Consider the following 23,574-nt stretch of genomic DNA (forward strand, 5'->3'; position numbering starts at 1 on the left):
GATGTTTCCCACACGCCGTTCCCAGCAATGCTACGTACTCGAGCGGTTTGAAGAGAAGCACTATAATTATATGCTAGCTCTCAAAGGGGTATAATTTCCTATTGCGTCATCCCTTTTTGGGGGGTGGTAGTGGTTTAGTTCTATTTCGCTCAGATTATAAACTATAACTTGTAAAAAAAAATGCATGTAATATATGTCGCCATGGTAAATTGGATCATTTCATAAATGTCATGTGAATGGCACAATATGGTGTGATCTTGCTGTAATTTGCTGCAAAATTAATAAAAAGAGTATGTTTTAACTTTATCAAAATGAAAGAACTCACAGTAGCATTTTAAAAACAGTTCCAACATAAATAAATGCATTTTCCACATCGAAGTTTACGTATAGAAATACGCTTTTAGGAAAGTTAACTCGTTTGGTTTAAACGTCTTTGTTTCATTTTGGCAAAATCAATCGAAGTTGCTATGAACTCCTACAATAGAATGTTTGCTTACTATTGTGTTAGTTTGCTGATCCAGGAAAAATACAAATTCTGGATATTCTTAAGAGAGGAAGATGCCCATACGAGATAAGGAAACTAAAATCAGGCTTTTAAAAAGTGCCACCAGAAAATAGTTAAATTAGCGTATGTGTGAGATAACGAGCTGAATCCCTGGTATGCATTAAGTGCTAAGGGGGCTACCTGAACTCGTCGGCACCACTCGAATCTCCATGAGGATTGTACTGATTCCAAGACATTAATTGGCTACTAAATTATATGCACATTGTTATTTCCTAAATATTTAGGAATTTTTTAACAGTTAGGATTAAATTCACAGGACTTACTATAATGATCCCAAGGCAAACGGACAAGCTTCCATCCTACCTTAGGACGGTGTGCGTGAACATCTAGTTTAGCAACCTGCTGTGGACTCTGTGTTTAAGTAGGACTAAGCATCTCTACCCACAAGTTTGCCTTGGGCTCTGGAAACAATACAAGTTTAGAATTTCTGCTATTCCTTGGTATCAGTGGTGTGATCTTGGAGGAGTTACCTAATTTCTCTGAGGCTCGGTCTCCTTAATTCCGCAATGGTTAAACTAGTAACTACTTCACACCTTTAGTAAGGACTGAATTAACTGACTAAAAGTGCTTGCATCAGTCTTTGCACATGGCAAGTGCGAAACAAATGGCATGGATGAGAATCTTACTGACAAGTTTCTGTCCTCCTGCATTTTTAGCAATATGTCATCTGTCTGCCAATCTGTCCTACACATTTCAAAATGCGGCACTCCCATGCAAGGTACTAAAACCACACGGGAGCAGACGAAGGTGGAGACCAGTTCCTCAGCCCACGAGCTTAAACATCCCCCAGGCCCGATGAACAGGGGAGCCTCGTGCCCTTGCCACTGATTGGGAGTGCACATGACTCGAGAAGTGATCGGCACACTGGTCTGGTGGGCCATGGAAGAAGGAGGTTGGCTACGTTCTGCTCTGAATAAATCCATATCATCAAAAAGCACAAAGGGGCGCGACAGTGTGCTGACTAGTTTTTAAAACAAACTCACTATACTGATATCATACATTTGTCTATAACATATATCATATATGTGATATAGTATACTTCCACTTCAGTCCATCTATCTACCTATCATATATCTATATCCTGTTTTGGCTGCTCTTGCCAAAACTCTTAAAATATTCATATTCTGTTAATTGCCTTCAAAATCTATGATCCCTCAGCACCCTCGATGCGATACTGCTCTCTTCGCATGCCCCCTTGTCTGGGAGCACCCAGACGGCGGTCATCACTTGCTCATCTGCTCGTCCCTGGGGGACGCTCCCTCACATGTGCCTACGAACAAGTCTTCTCACTTTGTGTGCGAGCTGGTGCTTCTCCCAGTCGTATCCCATTCCTCTTTTTCCTGACATGAGCTGACACAGCTGTAGCCAACTGTTTTCCACTGTCACCTCTGCCACTACCCGAGGTCCACCATTATGAATGGCCTGGTGACCCCAAGGTGCCAATGAGGGGCTCTATTCTCAGGGCCTCTCATTAAGCAGAAGCCACCCTGTTCCACACATAGAAGAGAACATCCCTTCACTCTTGGGCTGCCTTCTGTCTCATGGTATTGAGCAGAGTCGGGTGGCATCCCACGAAGACCTGCTCTCCTCTTCCACGGTGCACAGCGTAGCTCAGAGGTGGCTACTCCGCCAGGGGCCGCATTTGTCCAGGACTCCATGCAACAAGTGTTGCCATGTGACCAGCTCTCACCAACAGGATGGAAGCAGAAGAGATGTGTGCCTCTTTTCAAGACTTTTAAAAGGTGGGGGTTGTTTGCCTGCACTGTCTTTTCCTTCCCTAAGGGAAAGCAGAGCTATGGAAGAAGACTTTGTCCTTGAATCAGCAGGTGTGGGGAGAGCCACCAAGCAACTGCAACGAGCTGCCTTGGAGGGGTTATACAAATAAGAAACGAACTCCTATATTGTTTGGGCCACTAGATATTTTGGAGTTTGTTAATAACATCTGTTTAGGTCTCGGTAGCAATGCAATGGGCCTCATTTGATATCATTTTACACACATTGTTTAAGTCAACATCCAGGTACTCCCTGACATCCTGTCAATGCTATCTTCACTGATGGATCTAGCCTTAAATGCCTAAGGTATTATTATTTGGCCACGTTTGTATACCCTGGCCCTGGGGGTGAGTTCATGCCTGTGGAGACGCCAGATGTGTCCAAACGTGTGGAAGTCAACTTAGACTGAGGCTGGAAACCTCGCCTCAGGTACAGCTCCATCCGTTTTAACTGCAGGTAGTTTGTCACCATATTGATTCTTGGATAACTCCTTCGGTATGAGCCTTTCTATCAAGCTCAGATCCATTTTCCCATTCTTTTCTCATTTGCATCCCAGTATCTTTGTTCCTGTCCTTTGTAGCTGGCCCTCTACATTCTCAGGGTAATCAGCTATTCCTCAGCTTATCAGCTGCAAGAGAAACGTTACCACGCACCTCTCCTTATGTCTCTGAATGGGAAACCTCACGACTTATGCCCAGATCTTCACGCCTCTTTTTTAAGCCCTAGGTAAACTCCCCACCTTTCATATCCTTCACTGTCTTAACGCTTATAGCCAATATCCACACATTACACTATTCAGAGCAAAGCTCCTCAGAGGCTGAAGACACTTGTGCATTACATCCATTTGTACACTTTTCTATTTGGGGAGCACAAAATATAAGGTAATCTATTTCTGGAAAATTTACACATTGACTTTTGAACATGTTGTGGTAATTAATGACAAATATCTAGTTCTGAGCAGATAAAAAAGCATTGATGAACTGCAGGAAAGGGTACATTATGCAGAGAAAGTATATCTTGCTCCATTTTCTAACATATTTTCTTGAAAATTATCACTTTGGCGGAACAATCAATTTTCGTGAGTAGGGTGCTTCTTCCTTATGACTCTATCCTCCCCGGGTCAGACCTGGAATAGTCCCTTCAGTGATGTCTTTCCAGTTCATCAAATGCATTTCGACACCCAGGTTCCTGCCTTATTAATCTGTTTTTCAATGACTCTTAATCATTTCTCTGTTCTGGCTCTGTTGAACATTACAATCAACTATTCTTTCTTTTTATACAATTACAACTATATTTTCAGATTTCAGCCTACTCGCTTTCAGAGTATCTTATGCATTTGGTTTTCCATTTTTAAAGAAAATAGCTTAGGTTACATCCTCTCATTGTGAGGACACAGCCTTGGGTACAATTCCAGTGTGATTTAACAGAGGCTCAGTGGTGTGTAAAACGAAGAAAACCATTTGAAGATGAGATTCGGAGGACAGAAGAGAGTGAGCCCGCTCCTGACCAAGCATAAGGACACACTCACAGCGATGTCCTCCCTTCCACTCCGCATCCTGCTTCTTTAATCTCTGCTTCTTTGATAGACAATGTTACAGCTACTCTGATGGTAAAGAGTGGTCCATAGACCAGTACCAACAGCATCACTTGAGAAGTTTTACAAACAGCAAAATCTCAGTCCCCTCTCCAGATTTCCTGAATCAGAATCTCCCTTTTTAAAAGATACCTGAGATGTTCACATGCAAATTAAAAGTTTGAGCATCCTTGCTCTGGCTGACCTCCTAGATTTTGACTGTTGAAGCTGAACCCTCATGGTTTTCTCAGCCAAATTGAAGAAGACAGGCAAGTGAGAGAGAGAGAGACAAGGTAGGAGGGGTGGAGACAACTCCCAACAGAAACAGAAAAGCACCCAGACAACCTTTCTTGGATGTCTTCATGAGTCAGGCCATATGCTAGGGACTTTCCTAAGTCTCTTCACCTCATCAGCAGCACCTGTGCAGGTGTCCGTGTCAGGTATTCCAGGAGCACCAGCAAACACACAAAGGGCAGCAACCTCGAAGGGACAGGCTGGAGCCATACAGTGCATCCCACTCTGGGTCAGAGCTTACTGGATGCCCACGTCTGTGTGCTCTACTTATGAGTTCATAGACCCTTCTCCACATAACTTGGGACACTCTCTCTAAAGTATCATCCAAGCCTGGGGCTCTATCTTGTTTTTCTGGACATAAGTTACACTAGATGAGGAAAAAGAAAGACTGGTCAACCTCCAACTCAGGACAGATGTCAAACAACTCATGCCCTGAGTCCCCAGGAAAGGAGAAGGAAGTACGGTGATATCCTAGAAAACTCACATTATATCTATCTGTACTAAGAGCCAAGGCTGTTCTTAAGATAAATGGACTTATTTTCTCAAGTGCAGTGAATTGTAATCTTTTTTGGATCATGTACACCTCTTGGGTCTGATGAAAGTACTGAAAGCTCTCCCCTTAAAGATACATAAATAAGCAAACCAACAACAAAATGCTCAGATACACTCTTCTGCACAATTTAAAGACATATGTAAATGTGCCTTTAATGCCCTAGGGACCAAAGATTCTATATTAAGGACTCTTCAACAATAACAATGAGTCTTCTCCATTTTCTACGCTCCTATTAATATTAATAATTACTGTGCTTTAGATGTTCTCTATGTCTTCACTTTGGCATCTGTATTTTTAGGACGTGGTGACTCAGAGCATTACTTCATGCCATTCTCGAGATCTTGGCATTCACATGGGGAAGAATTACAACATTTCTTATGGAAGAATAAGGCGAACGTGCCCTAGCTTATGAGATTGGATTGAGTTTCCGATGACAACTGCCAAAGAGAAAGTTCCCTTTCCAGAACACAGAGTGCCCAGCACAGTCCCTCGGGCCATTTGGGGCTGGCCTGGTTCCTAAGTTATTATAACAAAATGAGAGTTGAACTACTGCCTAATTTTCTTATATGCTCCCTAATATTATTAAGGATTGTGGTTGCATGAATTTTAAAAATGTCCTTGAATACAATTTTACAGTTTATGATTCTGACATTGTTGACAACTTTTTAAGCACGTACCGTGCTATCACATCGAAAATGACAACAGACATTTTGAGAAATCTTTTGTACCTTTACTTAAGCAAGGTATACTTGATGCTATATTTTCACATGTAATAAAAATCTTTGTGTCATATGCTTTGTGTTTATCCTTAGATCATAAGAAAATAATAGAAATTGAAGTAAAATATGAATATGATTTAGAGATAGACAACATGGAGGTTTTAAATTCATGAAACAGTTCTATCATATCTGCTTTCAGATTCCTATCAGTAACTCTCTCTGGCTATATATCAGATTTCACAAAATTTTTATTTTTTTCTACTATAAAATTGTCAACAAAGCAAATTGGAAGAAAAAATTTTAAAAGAAATTTTTTAAATGTTAACATTTTAAAGTATGTCTTTTCTTTCGTCCATTTCTAAACTAGATTTTTGCACATGGAAAAGACTGACATGCAGAAGCATCTAAAAACCGCTTTCTCTCCACCAAAGTACACGTTAAAATATGTCATTACTTCCTTTCTTCTTACTGCTGAATAATATTCCATGGAGTGGATAAACTACGTTTTATCGACTCATCAGTTGATTGACATTGGACTATTCTGCATGTTGACTATTATGAATAGTGGAGTGATGAGTGCTCATGAGTAAGATTGCGTGATGAGATGTGTTTTCATTTTACTTGGGTATATACCTGGGCATGAAAGCACTAGGTCATATGGTAACACTATGTTTACTATGTTGAGAGACACAAGATTGTTTCCTGTATGTAAAAGTGGGTGCACATTTTCCATTCCTGCCGGCAGTCTATGGGAATACCAATTATCTCCACATCCTCATTAATGCTTGCTATTAACTATGCTTTTAATGAGAGCCACACCAGTAAGTATAATGTGGTATCTCATTGTGGTTTTGATTTGCATTTTTCTGAAGACTAATAATGTGAAGCTTCTTTTCATGGGCTTATTGGCCATTTGTGTATCTTCCTTGGATAATTATCTACTTAGATCCTTCAGCCATTTTTAATTGTATTGTCTTTTTATTATTGACTTATAAAGGTTCTTTATATGTACTAGAGACAAGTCTTGTTGGACATATACTTTGCAAATATTTTCTCCCATTCTTTGGGTTGATGCAGGATATATCGACCCAGGTTAGTTGGAATCTGTGTTCTTGTATGCCAGACATCAATTTTTCTGATGTTGTAATGCAAATGTATAAAACTATAAAAATCCTTTGTACTGTTAAGATAGAAGGTTGAAATAAGAAATTTAGATGCAGAACTGTAATTTCCATTTAGATCTATGCGCAAGTGACCTTTGTTATTCTATCTTCTATGGTATTTGGAAGAAAAAAATGTTCTTATTTAGCTAATATCATTTGTTAATATTACTTTTCCAACAATTCCAAGGCAGATACTCAATTTATTTCCCAGTTTACTTCGAACTCCTACCTTCCAATTTTTTTTGACATTTGTAAAATTAAAAATAAAATGAGCCTTTCTTCTATGCAAAGGATCACCTACGTAGCCTTATATCTTATGTTCATATTAAACGTTGCCCAGAAATACTCCTGAACCTACCATCCCTGTGAAATGCAAAAGCACACAGAAGACATCCTGATAAATACAGTCTTTGATTCCACTAGTAGAACATCTCCCAAGTTAGTTTTGAAAGAGAATAATTCCTTACCTTCAGTTCTGAGAACTCACCTGATCACAAAGGAGGCTACTGTTTCTAGTGCCAATTTTATCACAATCACAGGATTTGCAAACATCTATGGCTGAGGGATCCATACCAACTGGTCGGAAAAAGTAATCCTTACACAGTTCACAGTTTCTTCCTGTGTCAGGGAAAGGTTATGCATTATGACTTCCAATTCATTAAAATCAGTTGCATAATTCAAAATTAAAGACTGTATCCCTTTGAGGGAATTCTATAATTTTCGGGACGTCCGTTTTAATGCACCTTTCATCTCTACCTGCCAATTTGGTGATCCAGAGCATATGAAACAATGAACCTGTTACAAGCTGTGCTTTACTTCATTAAACTCCCATCTGTTATATAATACCGTACGTCTAAAAAGCTGTGCTTTGGAGGGGCCCGTACATTTTGAAAGAGTTTCTTTCTAAACTTAAAACTTTTCTTGATTTTTAGAACCAGACACTTAATCTAAATCAAATATGAGAAACTTATACAGGTATGGTAGATGACAGTTATCTAGTTAGAAACAACTAGGTATGTAATATTAGAAATATTTTCCAGAACTAAATATTATAAAATAGGAGACTGCTCTAACTATAATTCATTATTCTATAGTTAACAAAATTAAAAGCAAATGCTTCTGTTAGTGCTTATGGTAATTATTTTTCATTGCAAATATCAATAGAAATTTTTCATATTTAGATATATCAAATACATTTTACAATAAATATTAGAATAGTCTGGCCTATTAAAAATATCAGGTAATTCCTTTAGTTTACAATTTATTAATCAGAAAATTTCCCTTACAGTTTGATAAAAGAAAATAACATACAGGCAGTTTTTAAAATAAATGAGTAGCATATATGATCACTGAAATAAGCCGAAATATAACTCAAGATGATCAATTTCCCTTTTAAACATTATGCGTTCTGCTCAAATATTCCTGAAATTGGCCCAATATTAGAAGGCTACGAAATTAATTTAATCAAGTGAAAACTCACATTCTGATGGATACTGGCTACTAATTATAAATTAAATGGATTTATAGTACTTTTAGAATATTTTCATTTACATATGCTGATGATTCCCAACTTCATATCTCCAATCTAGAAATATCTCCTTTAAATGTCATTCATTGGTTGTTTACTGGGTGATCAACATGTTCCAAACAACGTGCTAAGAGCTGAGGAATGCAGTAGGGAGCAATATATAGGCCGTGCCCTCCTCACAGAACTTTCCTGCAGTCTGGTGGGTAAGATGATTCTCTTAAATAATTACAGGAATAAATGCATGTTTACAAACTGTGATTAACATAAGGAGCCACTAAAGTATGTCGATGATATTGATCTTTTCTGAGACATCGCAAAAGACTTTTCTTAAGAAAGGAACTTCAGAACTGTGTTCCCGACCTCCCACGAGAAAAGCTCTCTTATGTCTCTTGGAGACACACAGTAAACATGTCCAAAACAGAACCTGCCCTATTCTCCCTAAGCTTACTCCGCCTGTGTTTCCTGCCTCAATGGCTGACACCAACGTTGACCCTATTGCTCAAACTGAAATGCCAAGCAGGAGTCACCTATACCATGCACCTTGCTCAAAAATGCTGTCGTTTTCCATCCTAAGCATCTCTCGGATCAACTTCTCTCTCTCCATAATAAATTAAAAGTACTCTGGCATTATGTCTCACCTGGGCCATTGTAGTATCCTACTAACTGGTTTCCCCAAACTTATTTCCCCAAATTTCTCTAATCCGTCCCCATTTTATGATCAGATGGATCTTCTAAAAACATGAAACTTATTATGCCCCTTTCCTATATAAATCCCTTAAGTGACATCTCATTAACCTTAAGAGAGAAGCCAAACTCTTTGTCCTCTAAAATCTGGCCCTGCCTTCCTTCCAAGCACCTTGTCTTACAAACAGCCATTAGCCGGTCAATCGTTTCTTCCAGGGTACCATGTTTTTTTCTCCAACTATTTCTCTTATCGGAAACCTTTGTCTACCCCCTGCCAATTCCTCTTCCTCTCACTCCATCACCTGGTTAACTCCTGTTACAGTTGCCCTATCTTAGCACTCATCACACAACTTTGTAATTGTTCCTTCAATTGTGAGCCTTTCCCACTATGTAAGAATCCATGCGAAGACAGGCATAGTCATTATCTTGTTAATCTTTATATTCCCAGTGCCTAGCCAAGTTCTTATGTGACATTTTAGGTCATTAGCAATTATCTATTAAATTTGTCTAGGCTTCAGAGAAGCATACTTTCAAATCCATCAGACTTGGGCTGTTACATTTGACAAAGTCAGAAATTGCCTTCTTCTGCTTTTAACATGCTAGCCTTTCAGAAAATACTTTCCAATGATGAGTCAAAATGTTGGATGGTTTCAGAACAGGACTTCAATAATCATCTTCTGCACATAATTAGCATTTTTTTTAAAATGTCAATATTTCCAGGTCACCAGAGTCCATGCCAAATCACAATGTAAACATCTCTATGTGAAAATTCAGACATAGTGGAAGATCGGGGTCATGCAAGGAAACCTATTTTTAGTATATACACTCAAACTAACAATTCCTGAATTATCCAAAAAAAAATGTATTCATAATTTAATCAAATGCTGTGAACTTAAAAAGAAAAAAAAAAAAAACTTTTCCTGAAAAGATGTAGTAAGACTGCATTGCTCTTTCTGAAAAGCACCTAATTACCCGGAATTATGAATATTAGATGAACCAACTTTGGTTTTCGATCTCAACAGTATGAAACCACTTTCTTAAATAAGATAGCAATCACATAATTTAAAATGCTACTTATTGTATACAGAGGCACATGGACCTCAAATGCCAATTTGGCCTCTGTTTGTGTTGGGTTATTTGCTCATTACCTGTAGTGTTATGCTCACAGTCATCACACACTCCTCCACCCCCTCTGTGGTGCTCAGATGGAAATGGGTCCTCTGAGATGCTGTAGTGGCAGCTTCTGGAATGGCTGTTGCACTGACAAGGTTTACAATTGAAAGCGTGAACTTGATCACCTTGGCGGAAGGGCTTGTCATTATAAAGAGGCAAGCAGCGATCACACTAGAACAACAAAGAAATATCAGAACAATGAATAAATATAACGCTCTGAATTGTCTTTGTTCTTATTTACGTATCAGGCACTTTCACTAGATGGAAAGCTAGTATCAAAGAGGTAAAAGCCAGCAACTACTATATTCTGAAAAGTGTTTTATAAATCAGAAATTAATATATTATAGGCATGGTGGTGTACAATTGTAGAAGTGACCATGCAAGCTGAAACCATGCAAAACAATCTTAATAACCAATGGGGAAAGGTTTTAATGTTCCATGACTTTCACATTTTTTTGTTTTTTTGTCAAAACATTAAAAACTTGACTTCCAGTTTTCAGTTCCACAGGTGAAAAGCTTAGAAGTTGCCACGCCATCCTAACAAGTAGAAAGCTGAACAGACTGAAAAACTCGATGACTCTTTTTGGATCCCCAAGGGGAGGACACAGAGCAAATAGCGGCCCCCATGATGGAGAGAGAGACAGGCAAAGACAGGAAACTCTGGCTACAGGAGCAGAGATGAGCGGAAGCCTCCGTGGAAAACCACACTGGGGTAAAAACATCCAAATTGTAATTGACAAATTGCTGGAAGTTCAGTATAGATGAGTCTGAGAGATGAAAATTATGGGGGCACCTAGTTATAAAGGGGTCCCCATAATTTTGTGGGATTCACTTTCAGGAGCATGACATTGTTTTCATGATAACAGGAAAAAAAATTCCTGGAGCTTCTAGCAGAGAAAAGGGAAAGAAATCATTTTGAAATACAACAGAGCATTCCGTCATTCTTCACAATATCTGTCCTCAGGAGAAATTAGTTAAGCAGAGGCTAATCTGCTGGGGTACAGTCAGAGCCTAACTGACCTGGGAAGGGGAGACCCAAATGCGGGCCATTCCAGCCATCCCATTCCTCCTAAGGGGGTTGAAAAAAATTAAGAAACTCTTGTGGAGTTCACAGTCCAGAGGAACAGGCTCACTGAAAGACTGAGACCTAAACACAGGATGACAGAACGCTTCCTTCACCTCTCACCACCATGTTACTTTACCTACACAGCATGGCCAGCCATCCAGAAAAAAAATCACAAGACGTACCAAAAAACAGAAACAGAAACTGAAACTACAATATAAAGAGAAAGATCAAACATCAAAACCAGCTATGGAGGGATGTTGAAATTATCAGACCAGGAATTTAAATCAACTACAATTACGATGCTAAGGGATCTAATGGGTAGACAGCGTGCAAGAACTCATGGGCAATGTACACAGAGAGATGGAAATCTTAAGAAAGGACTGAAAAGAAATGCTAGAGATCAAAAATGCTGTAACAGAAATGAAGAATGCCTTAGCTGGGATTATTAGTAGACTGAACATGGCTAAGGAAAGAATCTAGGAACTGGAGGATATATCAATAGAAACCTCTCTAACTGAAAAACAAAGAGAATAAAGATGGAAAAAAAAAACAATAGACTAAAGATTGTAGGACAACTGCAAAAGGTATAACATATACATAAGGGGAATGCTGGAAGGAAAAGAAAGAGAAAAAGGAACAGAAGAAATATTTGTAACAATAATGACTTTCCCCCAAACTAATGTCAAACATCAAACCACAAATGGGGAAGCTCAGAGAACAAGCAGGAAAATGACAAAAAATAAAATATACCTAAGGACAGCATTTTCAAACTACGGAAAATCAATGATCCAGCAAAAAAATAAAAATAAAATCATGAAAGAAGCCTGAGGTCAAAATACCTGACTCATAGGGGAACAAAGATAATAATTACATCTAACTTCTCAGAAACCTTGAAAGCAAGAAGAGAGTACTTAAAATATTTAAATTATTGAGAGAGGTAAAAAACACCACCTAGAATTCTGTACCTGGCAAAATTATCCTTCAAAAGTGAAGATTACAAACTTTCTCAGACCAAAAATCAATGAAGGAATTTGTTGCCAGGAGACCCCCCTTGTAAGAAATATTAGAAAGTTCTTCAGGAAGAAGGAAAATATAGATTAGAAACTCAGATCCATGTAAAGGCAGAAGAGCACTGAAGAAGGAATAAGTAAAAATAAAAGAAAAACTTATTTTTCTTATTCTTAATTGATCTAACAATTAATACTTTTTTCAAAATGATGCAACGATGTATCCTATTATATATGTTTATGTATATCTTATTCATATGTAAATGCTTATGTATGCTTACATATAACTGAAATGAATAAAGCAATAATATAAGAGACAGGATGAAGGAGTTAGGATTATTTTATTAGAAGGTATTTACACTATCTATATACTAGATTAGTTATACATCTACTGAAAAATCTAGGACAACTACTAAAAAAGGTTAATAAAAAGAAGTAATAACTGCTATGCTAAGAAAGAAGAGAAAATAGAATCATAAAATGCTCAGCTAAAATCACAAAAGGCATCAACAACAAAAAAATCTAGACATAGACATTATACCCTTCACGAAAATTAACTCAAAATGGATAATAGACTCAAATGTAAACACAAAGCTATAAAACTCCTTGAAGACAACACAGGAGAAAACCCAGATGGTTTGGGCTATGGTGATGCCTTCTTAGGTACAACAGCAGAGACATAATCCATGAGAGAAATAACTGACAAGCTGGACTCCATTAAAATTAAAATCTTTTGCTCTGCAAAGATAATGTCAAAGAAATGAAAAGACAAGCTACAGACTGAGAGAAAATATTGTAAAACATGTATGTGATGAAAGACATCTAAAATAGACAAAGAATGCTTAAAACTCAACAATAAAAAAACAAACCACCCTATTAAAACATGGCCCAAAGACCATAGCAAACACCTCACCAAAGAAGATAATACAGATGGCAAATAAGCATATGAAAAGATGCTCCATATTATATGTCATCAGAGAAATGTAAATTAAAACAATAGTGAGATACCCCTACACACATATTAGAATGCCAAAATCTGGAGCACATACAACACCAAATGCTGGTGAGGATGTGGATGAGATGAACTCTCCTACGTGACTGGTGGGAATATAGAACGATAGAGCCACTCTGGAAGACAGTTGGCAGTTTCTTATAAAACTAAGCATACTCTTACCATATGGTTCAGCCATCGTGCTCCTGCGTATTTACCCAAAGGAGCTGAAAACACACGTCCACACAAAAATCTGCTCACAAATGTTGATAGCAGCTTTATTCACAATCGCCAAACTTAGAAGCAAACAAGATGTCCTTCAGTGGGTGAATGTATAAATAAACTTGGTACATCCAGACGATAGACTATTATTCAGTGCCAAAAAGAAATGAGCTATCAAGCCATGAAAAGACATTTAGGAATATTAAATGCATATTACTAAGTGAAAAAAAAAAACAATCTGAAAAGGCTATGTCTATGTGATTCCAACTACATGACTTTGCGGAAAAGACAGAACTACACCGACAACAGAAAGGTCAGTGGGTGTCAGGAATGCAGAAGGGGATAGATAACTCAGCAGAGCACTAGGGATTTTTAGGGTAGTGAAAACACTGTGTGTGCTGTTATAAGTATGGATATGTGCATGATACACTTGTCCATACCCATAGAATGTACAATACCAAGAGTGAACTGTAAGGTAAACTTAGGGACAATGATTGATTATGATATGTCAATGTAGGTTTATCATTGGAAAAATAAAGAAAAGAATCATTCTGGTGAGTGATGTTGATAATGGGGGAGGCTATGCATGGCTGCTGGCAGAAGGTGTATTAAAAATCTGTGACTCTTTCAATTTTATGGTAAATCGCAAATGCTTTAAAAATATATTTTTTTAAAAAGTAAAGGAAAAAAAATTTTAAAAACCAGATTGTTTTTCTTATCATTGAAAGAATTCTTTATATATTTTGAATATAAGTCCTTTCATTTATTCTGTCTACTTCCTACGAAATAATCAGCATTTATTGAGCTCTTTCTTTTTAGACATTTTAGTGGGTTAAATAGTAACCTCCAATCTTGTCCAGCAAGACCTCAGAATCTGACATTATTGAGAAATGGGGTCTCTGTTGATCATGACATAGAATCCTTGGTATAGTGTGGGTGCTAAATCCGATGACTTTAATAGACGATAGAGAGCAACAGAGAAGCCCATGTAAAAATGAAGGGAAAGATGGGGTTATATTACCATAAGCCCAAAACACCCAAAGCCACAAAAGCTGGAAGTGGCAAAGAAGGATCCTCCCCACAGCCTTCTGAGCAAGCTTGGCCCTGCCGATACCTTGATTTTGAACTTCTGGCTTCCAAACCTGTGAGAGAATTAAGTTCTGTTGTTTTAAGCCACCAAGTTTGTGCTAATTTGTTGCAGGACCTCTGGAATACTAATACAGACACTATTCCAGGAAATCGGGGCCACTAAAATGAACAACAGGTCGTACTTGTCTTTAAGGAGATGAAAGCAATGCTACAACCTAAACTGGCTGTAATTTACTGAAAGTACCTGCAAAGTTTTACAGAATCAGCAATATCTGAACTTGTTTTTAAAAGGAACGCTGGGCACTGCTTGGTCAGCTGTGGGGTCGGGGGGAAGGAACAAAGAGGCCAGAGAGCCCGAGAGGACTTGGAGGGGATGGAAACTGGAGAATCCTGCTGTGGCCAGAGCAGAGAAGGGCGGGGTGGAAAATGAGGCTGGAGAGGTGGGAAGTAGAAATACAGTTTACCTTGAACAGCTGGGGGTTAGGGGCACCGACCCTGGAGCTGTGGAAGACCACCTAGGAAAACTAAAGGAATGCATGTACAGTGCTGAACACAGGTGCAGGTGCTTATAGAAGCTCACGAAGCCCAAATTCTCTAATTTCACGTCCACCCCCCAAATTCTGGTGCTAATCAGAGTCCGAGAAGCCATGGGGCAGATGTGGGTACACCTTGTTTTATTGCGCTTCGTTTTATTGTACTTCACAGATGTTGAGGGTTTTTACAAATCAAGGTGAGACCCTCCAGCAACAACAGGATGCGGTGGTCTGGAACTGACCCGGCACTAACTCAGGTGTGCCTGAACCTAGGAATTGCGTACTGCCCTGATCTGTAATTAAGGCATGCAAGACACATGCTTTCATTTTTTTTTTAACTCCATTTAATTTCAGCTCATAGAAGTGTCCCCCAACATTGCAGCTAAGTTTTGTGGCTTATACCTAGTGGGGAGGCAGTGACCAGGAAAGCGTCCGGTCTGCTGAGATGGCCAGCATTCACTTTCTTCCTTGGCTCGAGCATGCACGTGGCTTTTTGCCTCTGTGCTGGTTCAGTACTTTGGGGTGTGGGGGAACCTGATGCATCGGGAAGGCCACGGTGAGCACAGGTAGGATCTGTAAGCTGGTCTCCGGTTCAGCCCTGGCTCAACTCACTCCGCGTGGCTTTTTCTTCTCAGGGAGCTCACCACCTCATTGGGGTGCCTGCCCCTGGAACAGGGCACAGAACTATGCTCTCGAATTCCAAAAAGTGACCTTAAAAAGTCAGCACAGGACCCATCCCCCTTTCTAGCTTTCTGACATTCAAGCTATCATTTTCTTTTTTCCTCATTCCTTCCCAAGTCTCTCCTGCCCTCTGCCATAGCCCATGTCCAAAGTAGCACAAACTGCAAGGTTTAGGTGAGGCTGACAGCTCTACTCTACAGCCCTCGGCCCCTGCCCACCGACATTTCAGGCTTGTCCAGGGAGCTCTTCATTCTCTCAAGGGCTTTAGGCTTTTTCAAACCGAAGTTACAACCAGAGCTCACCTCTCACCCTTCTGCTCTCTTATCCCTCCCCTGAGACAATGAGCAAATGTGAGGGAAAGTCATTTTTGTGGGAAAAATTATAGTTAAATGCGTCAGAAGAGTTTCCGGTTTTAGCTGTTTTGAATCGCACTGCCGTGGACGCTCTAAACCATGTAAATGTGTCTTCTGGTAAACATGCACTCTTTTCTGTTGAGTTTAAACCTAGCAATGGTATAGCAGTGTATAAAAATTTTTATTATACCACACCTTTGCCCATACATGGTATTTCTTGTTTTAATTTTATTCATTTTGGTTACAGTGCATCTTTATTGATGTTGTTTAAATTCTCTGATCATAGAGGAAGTTGAGCATGCATTCATATTTACTGACCTTTTGTGAAAAGCTTGTTCAGGTATTTTGCCCATTTTTCTATATTGTTCCTCTCACTGACTTGGAGGTGATCTTTATTTGCTCTGGATAATTGTTTTTGCAAATGTTTTATTGCATTCTGGATTTGCCTTTTTACTCTTAGTGATGTCCTTTTGTAAATAGAAATTTCCAGTTTAATATAATTGAGTTTTTTCTTTCGTATTTGAACAAGTTGACCCAGAATCATTTTAAATAATGATAATAATAATAATAATAATAATAATAATAATAATAATGCCCCTTTCCCACTTCTCTGTGGTGCAATGTTTTCATAGGTGAAATGTATGTTTCGAGACTCTCTTCTTCCTTCTGTGTGTTTGTCTATTTCCACCTGCACCCTATTATCTGATTGTAGCTTTATTATGTCTTGGTGTCCAGTAGTATTTTTTGTTCTTTGCCTTCTCCAAGTTCTTCTTATCTCAACTTTTCTTCTTTTTCTTTGATTATCTTGACTATTTTGTCTTTTCAGTTTCATATACATTTTATAATAATTCATATTATTCATAATTGACTCTGCTGAGATTTTGATTGGGATTACATTGGATTTGTTGCTCAACTCGTGGAAAATTGATATTTTTATAATATTGAGGCCTTCAATTTATGAACATGCTCTGGCTCTCAATTTATTTGACTTATTTTAGTTGTCAATAAAATAAAATATCATGTGTACGTCTTTCAGTAAGTTATTTGTTTAAGCTATGATAATTTTAAATTAAGTTGTAATTGCAACCTGTCACATAAAAATGTAGTTGATTTTTGTTTTAATCCTATGTCCAGTTACTTTGCTAAATTTACTCCTTCATTTTAGTTCATAAATTCTTCTGGACCGTCCATGAACCTTTTAATGTTTACTGTGAATACTTACGGGTGTATTTCTTCATTTCCCATATTTATACCATTTATTTCTTTCATTTAACCCCTATTGTGCTGGCTTAGATTTTTAATGATGGACAGAGAGGGTAACAATTTATTTACCATTCTGTCTGCTACAGTGTCACCCCGCCGCCCTGCCGGTTTAGTATGCTTATTGGATGAAGGAAATCCTCTTCTATTTCTGGCTAAGAGTTTTTCTTCCTTTTTTTTAATCAAAAATGGACCTTAAAATTTCATCGAATGTTTCTCTGGGTCTACTGAGATGATTACATGGGCTTTCTCTTTTATTAAGTGAATGCGGCAAATTTTAACATTTTCTTATCATATATGCATTTAAGTTCTTCATTTCCTTTTCAGGAGGTTTTGATGTCTTATTAAGATCAAAATATTTTCTAATATTGTTGTCATGATTTTTCCTTGATTCTGTGAATTGGTCATGACATATATTTGGAAATACATTGCTTTCTTTCCAAATATTTGGAGATTTGGGGGGTTTTTGGTTATTAATTTTTAGCTTAATTTTACTGTGGTCTGATACTCTGATTTACTTGAATTACTTGAAATTTGTTGAGAATTGCTTCATGACCAAACATATCAAAAGTTTTAATTTTTATGTTTATTTGAAAATCAATTATATCATAATCAAGCACAGTGCTATCTATTAATTAGGTCAATTATGTCAATTTTGCTAAAAATTTTGTTATTGATCTGTTAATTTTTAAGACAGGTGAGTGAAAAACCTTTGCTTATTATAGATTTATCTATTTCCTCTTTAATTCTGCCAAATATGTATAGAAATTTTAACTATAAACATAAATTCATTTCTTCTGCTCTTGTGAAATGATATTTTCAGTACTACAAAACATACCTTGTTATTTCTAAAACACTTCTTAAAATATGTTCTCTGAAAATTTGAAACTACCCTTCTTTTGGTTAGTGTTCTTGGTATTTCTTTGTCTAATCTTTTATTCTTAAGTATTGTGTAAGCAGCATATAAGCTGATAATCATGGTTTTTTTAATTTATATAATCTATTACCTTTTATTGTAATTATTAATACTCCTATTGATACTCCTTACAATTTGTTTTCTATTTTTTGTACCTCTTTTGTGTTCCTTTTTTTCCTATCTTACCCTCTTTAAATTTTTAAAAATTTTTCATTGTATTTTCCCCTTTATAAGCTCATAGTTATTTTCCCCCTAATTTTGTAGTCACATAAGGGACTGCAATATGCATCCCTGATTTCTTACAAATATAAATTAATACTTTTTTCAGTTACATAGTGATAAACCCTTTAACTTCATTTATTCCATCCAAATTTTTGTTACCATTATTTTTAGTTTTGTACATTAGGTACTAATTTATGCACACATTGGCTTTTATTTCTTTACATTTCCTGCTTTTTCTCCCCACACCTCCCATTCCCCCATTCATTTTCCTTCTTCTGATTGAAGAATTTTAGTTCTAATTTAACTGCATCTACTGGCAAAAAAATCTCTTAATTCCTGTTTATTAGAAAATGTGTTTATTCCATCCTCGAAGGTCATTTTTGAATTCTGTGTTGTCATTTATATTCTTTGGACACTTCAAAGATGACGATAAATTGTTTTCTGGCTTTCATTGTTTCTGCTGAGAAATCAGCTCTGTTTTATTCCTTTTTAAATGGTAACTTAAGAGAATAGTTTAAAATTTGTTAAATCTGTTTACATTTTTATTTGTTTCTGACCTTAGTCATCATGGTCAGAGAATGTGATCTTTAACGCATCTGGTTTTTGTAACTTATACAAGTTTTCTTTGACAATATATAATATAAGTAAATGTTTCCTCACACTAGAAAAGGAGTCTTAGTCTTGATACATATAAATATTGAAATATATCTATTCAATTGATTCTAATTTATAATGTGTCTACTGTAAAGAATTTTCTGTTCCAATTTTCTATCCTAATAACATTTGAGGAAATATGTTAAAAATCTCCAAATTATTTCATTTTCTAGAAATTTCTATGAGTATTTCTAATAGCTTTTTTCTTAAAAATTTTAGATACTCTTCTCATAGTTCATGTCAGCTTTATGTTCACTGAGAATCTCACTGCAGTGTAGTTTTTTTTTTCTTTTTCAGGAGTTACACTTCCTAATCTATTTTTATGTCCTTCATATTATTTTTAACCTTTCTATTTTATTACAGTTATATGATTATTAACTTCTCAGTCACACAGATTGGGTTTCAAATACCACCTCTGCCATTTATTAGCCATGTATCATTGAATGCCTCAAACAACAGTTTTCTAATCTGACAAATGGAGTGTTGTAAGAAATAATGAGAAGATATGAAAATCTCTTAGCACGATACCTGTCATATAGAAAGCACTCAGTAAAATTCAGTCACTGATATTGTTAATTGCCCAAGTGATACTAATAGTAAATAAGAAAAACTGAAAAGCCATCATTGAATATGCTATGCAAAATAAACATAAGAAAAGGAGGAAGAATTTGAGATATAAAAAATTACTGAGAATATAAAAAATATTAATAAACACACATAAGCTAATGCTTAAAAAACAAAATAGATGTCTCTGTCACATCCAATGGAGAAAAATTAAAAACCAAATAATAATAGGTAGAGACTGACATAATTATGGGGACCTTTTGTTCAACACTATATTAATAAACTTGAAAAGTGTGATACTAGACATAATTTTCTGGAAAAATACAAAAGTAAAGTTATGCTAGAGAAAATATGTATACTGAGAAATTTTATTCATTTTTAATTTTTATTGTGGCAAAAACACTTAAGGAGAGTTCTACTCTCTACAAGAATTTTAAGTGTATGATTTGATGTGAACTGCAAGCAAAATGCCACAGAGCAGAATTCTAGAACATGCATTACTGAAGCACTAACTCACTAATGGTTCCCTATTCACTCTGCTCCCTTCCCTTAGTAACCGCTGTTCTATCATTTTTTAAATTATTTTAGATACCTCATAAATGGAATCATACAGCATTTGTCCTGTAACTGGTTTATTTCAATTAACCAATGTCCTCAAGCTTCATTCATATTGTTACATATTGCAGGATTTCCTTTTTTTTAGGATGAATATCTTATTGCATATAATACATTTTCTTCATTCATCCATCAATAGACATTTAGGTTGTTTCTACATCCTGGCTATTGTGAATAATTTGCATAGAACACGGGAATGCTAATGCTCTTCAAGATCCGGATTTTAATTATTTTGGATAAATCCCCAGAAGTGGGATTGCTGAATCATATGGTGGTTCCATGGTTAATGTTTTGTAAAACTATCATGCTGTCTTCCATAGGAGCCACACCACTTCGTATCCCTACCAACAATGCACAAAGGTTTCATTTTCTCTACATCATCAACGTCTGTTGTCTTGTTTTTCTTCATAAAATAGTCATCACTACAGGTGTGAGGTGATATCTCATTGCAGTTCTAATTTGCATTTCCCTAACAGACATTGAGCAATTTTCATATACTTGTTGGCCATTTGTATGTCTTTAGAAAAATGTCTTTTCCAGTACTTAGCTCATTTTTGAACTGGGTTATTAGTGGGTTTTTTTTTTTTTTTTTTTTTTTTCTACCGAATGATAGTTCTTCAAAAGTTTTAGAAGTCCGCCATTTATCGGATAGATGGTTGGCAAATATTTTCTCCCATTCTATAGGTTGCCTTATCACTCTGCTTGCTTCTCTTCCTGCACAAAAGCTTTTTGACATGCTGCCATTCCACTTCTGATTATGTTGCTGTGCTTTTGGGATCATGTCCATTAAATCAGTTTCCAGATCAATGTCATGAAGTTTCCCTCCTATGTTTTCTTCTAGGACTTTTACAATTTCAAGTCTTACAATTAAGTTTTTAATCCATTTAGAGTTGATTTTTGTGTATGGTGTAAACTAAAGATCCAATTTCATTCTTTTGCATATGGATATCCAATTTCCCCAATGCCATTTGTTGAAGAGATTATCCTTGCCTCATTTTATACTCTTCACACCTTTTTCAAAGATCAGTTGAATGCACATGCACTAGTTTATTTCTGGCCTTTGTATTCTGTTCCATTGTTTTTCTGTTCATCTTTATATGCCCATATCATGTTGTTTTGATTACTATAGCTTTGTAATCTATTTTGAAACCAGCAAGTGTGATGTCTCCAGCTTTGACCTTTTTATTTCTTCTAGGTTGCTTTGGCTATTCACTCTTGTGGTTTTATATACACTTTAGAATTTTTTCTATTTCTGAAAAAAAAAGCTATTTGGGTCTTGATAAGGATTTCATTGACTCTATACATGGCTTTGAATATTATGAACATTTTAATAAGGTTCCAATCCATAAACAAGGGATGCTTTTCAATTTGTGTCTCGTTTAATGTCTTTAATCGATGTTTTGTAGTTTTCAGTATACAATTCTTTCACCGTCTTCATTTACTCCTAAGTATTTCATTCTTTTAATGCTATTGTAAATGGAATTGTTATCATAATTTTCTTTGTAGATAGTTCATCATTAGTGTATAAAAATGCAGCTAGTTTTTGTATGCTGATTTTGTATTCTATAACTACTGAATTCATTTATTCTTAGAATTTAAAAAGCAATCGTTTTTATGGTGACATTAGTTAACAAAATCCCATAAATTTCAGGTGTACAATTTAACAGTAAGGCATATATATGTACACACACACACATACACATTGTGAGATAGATAGATAGATAGATAGATAGATAGATAGATAGATAGATAGATATTGCATTGTGTATTCACCTCTCATAGTTAGATTTCTTTCTGTCACCACATATTTGACCCCTTTTACCCCATCTACTTCCCCCCTCCCCGTACCCTCTGGTAAGCACTAGTCTATTGTCTATGTGTGTCTGTTTGTCTTGTTCGTTTGTTGCTTTTAGGTTTATATCCCACATATAAGTGATATCATGTGGTTTTCAACTTTTTCTGTCTAGCTTATTTCACTTAGCATGATTATCTCGAGATCCATCTATGTTGTCACAAATGGCAGTATTTCATCTCTCCTTATGACTGAGTAATATTCCATTGTATATATGTACCACAGCTTCTTTATCCAATCATCTATTGTAGAGCACTTTGGTTGCTTTCATGTCCTGGCCACTGAAAATAATGCTGCTACGAACATTGGTATGCAAGATATCTTTTCAGATATGGGTTTTCAAGTCTCTGGGATAAATAGCAGAGAGATTGCTGGATCATATGGTAGGTTAATTCTTAGTCTTTTGAGGAAACTCACTGTTTTCCATAGTGGCTATACCAATTTACATTCCCACAAGCATTGTGTGAGGGTTCTTTTTTCTCTGTATCCTTCCAACACTTGTTATTACTCATCCTGTTGATAACAGCTAACAGGTGCGAGATGGTATTTCATTGTGGTTTTGATTTGCATTTCTCTAATAGCTAGCGATGTTGAGCATCTTTCCATATATGTGTTGGTCATTTATATGTCTTCTTTGGGAAAGTGTCTGTTCAGGTACTCTGCTCATTTTTTGATTGGATTTTTTGTTGTTATTGAGTTGTGCGAGCTCCTTGTATATATTGGATACTAGGCCCTAAACGGAAGTATTGCTTGCAAATATATTTTCCCAGATGGTTGTCTCTTTACCTTGTTGATGGTATCTTTTGCTGTGCAGAAGCTTTTTAGTTTGATGTAGTCCCATTCATTTATTTTTGCTTTTACTTCCCTTACCTTTGAGGTCAAAATCATAAATCCTCTTTAAGAGCTTGAGTTTAGTTCCTATGTTATGTTCTATGCATTTTATTGTTTCAGGTCTTATATCTAGGTCCTTAATCCATTTTGAGTTAATTTTGGTGTGTGATGATAGACAGCAGTCTAGTGTCATTCTTTTGCAGGTGGCTTTCCAGTTTTCCCAGTATCATTTATTGAAGAGACTTTCCTTTCTCCACTGTATGTTTTTGGCATTTTTGTCAAAAATTGTTTGCCCATGTAAACATAAGTTTATTTCTAGACTCTCAATTCTGTTCCACTAGTCCATGTGTCTGTTTTCTGCCAATACGATGCCATTTTGGTTGTTGTCGCTTTGTAGCGTAATTTGAAGTCGGGCAGAGTGATGTCTCCAGCCTCATTCTTTCTTCTCAGGATGGCTTTGGCAATTCTGTGCTTCCATATATGTGCTTCTATATAAATCTGATGAATTTTTGTTTTATTTCTTTAAGAAAATGTTGATGGAGTTTTGATGGAGATTGCATTAAATCTATATAAGGCTTTAGGTAATAAGGTCATTTCAACTATGTTAATTCTTCTAATACAAGAACACGAAATATCTTACCATTTTTTTTGTATCTTCTTCATTTTTAAGGTCTTATAATTTTCATCATATAG

The 23,574-nt window shown here is 36.6% G+C and overlaps 1 protein-coding gene across 1 annotated transcript in view; it reads right to left on the reverse strand.

Annotated features, from left to right (window-relative positions):
* Window positions 1-23,574, reverse strand: part of USH2A (usherin) — a 564,162-nt gene that overhangs the window by 445,951 nt on the left and 94,637 nt on the right. The window contains exons 9-10 of the mRNA XM_025049837.1: window positions 10,001-10,196; window positions 7,128-7,258 (exon numbers count right to left, since the gene is read on the reverse strand). Of these exons, the coding sequence (XP_024905605.1) occupies window positions 7,128-7,258; window positions 10,001-10,196 (327 nt within the window). The remainder of the gene's footprint in view (window positions 1-7,127; window positions 7,259-10,000; window positions 10,197-23,574) is intronic.

The sequence above is a fragment of the Pteropus alecto genome, unplaced genomic scaffold (genome assembly GCF_000325575.1).
Source record: "Pteropus alecto unplaced genomic scaffold, ASM32557v1 scaffold65, whole genome shotgun sequence".
NCBI classification, from domain to species: Eukaryota; Metazoa; Chordata; class Mammalia; order Chiroptera; family Pteropodidae; genus Pteropus; species Pteropus alecto.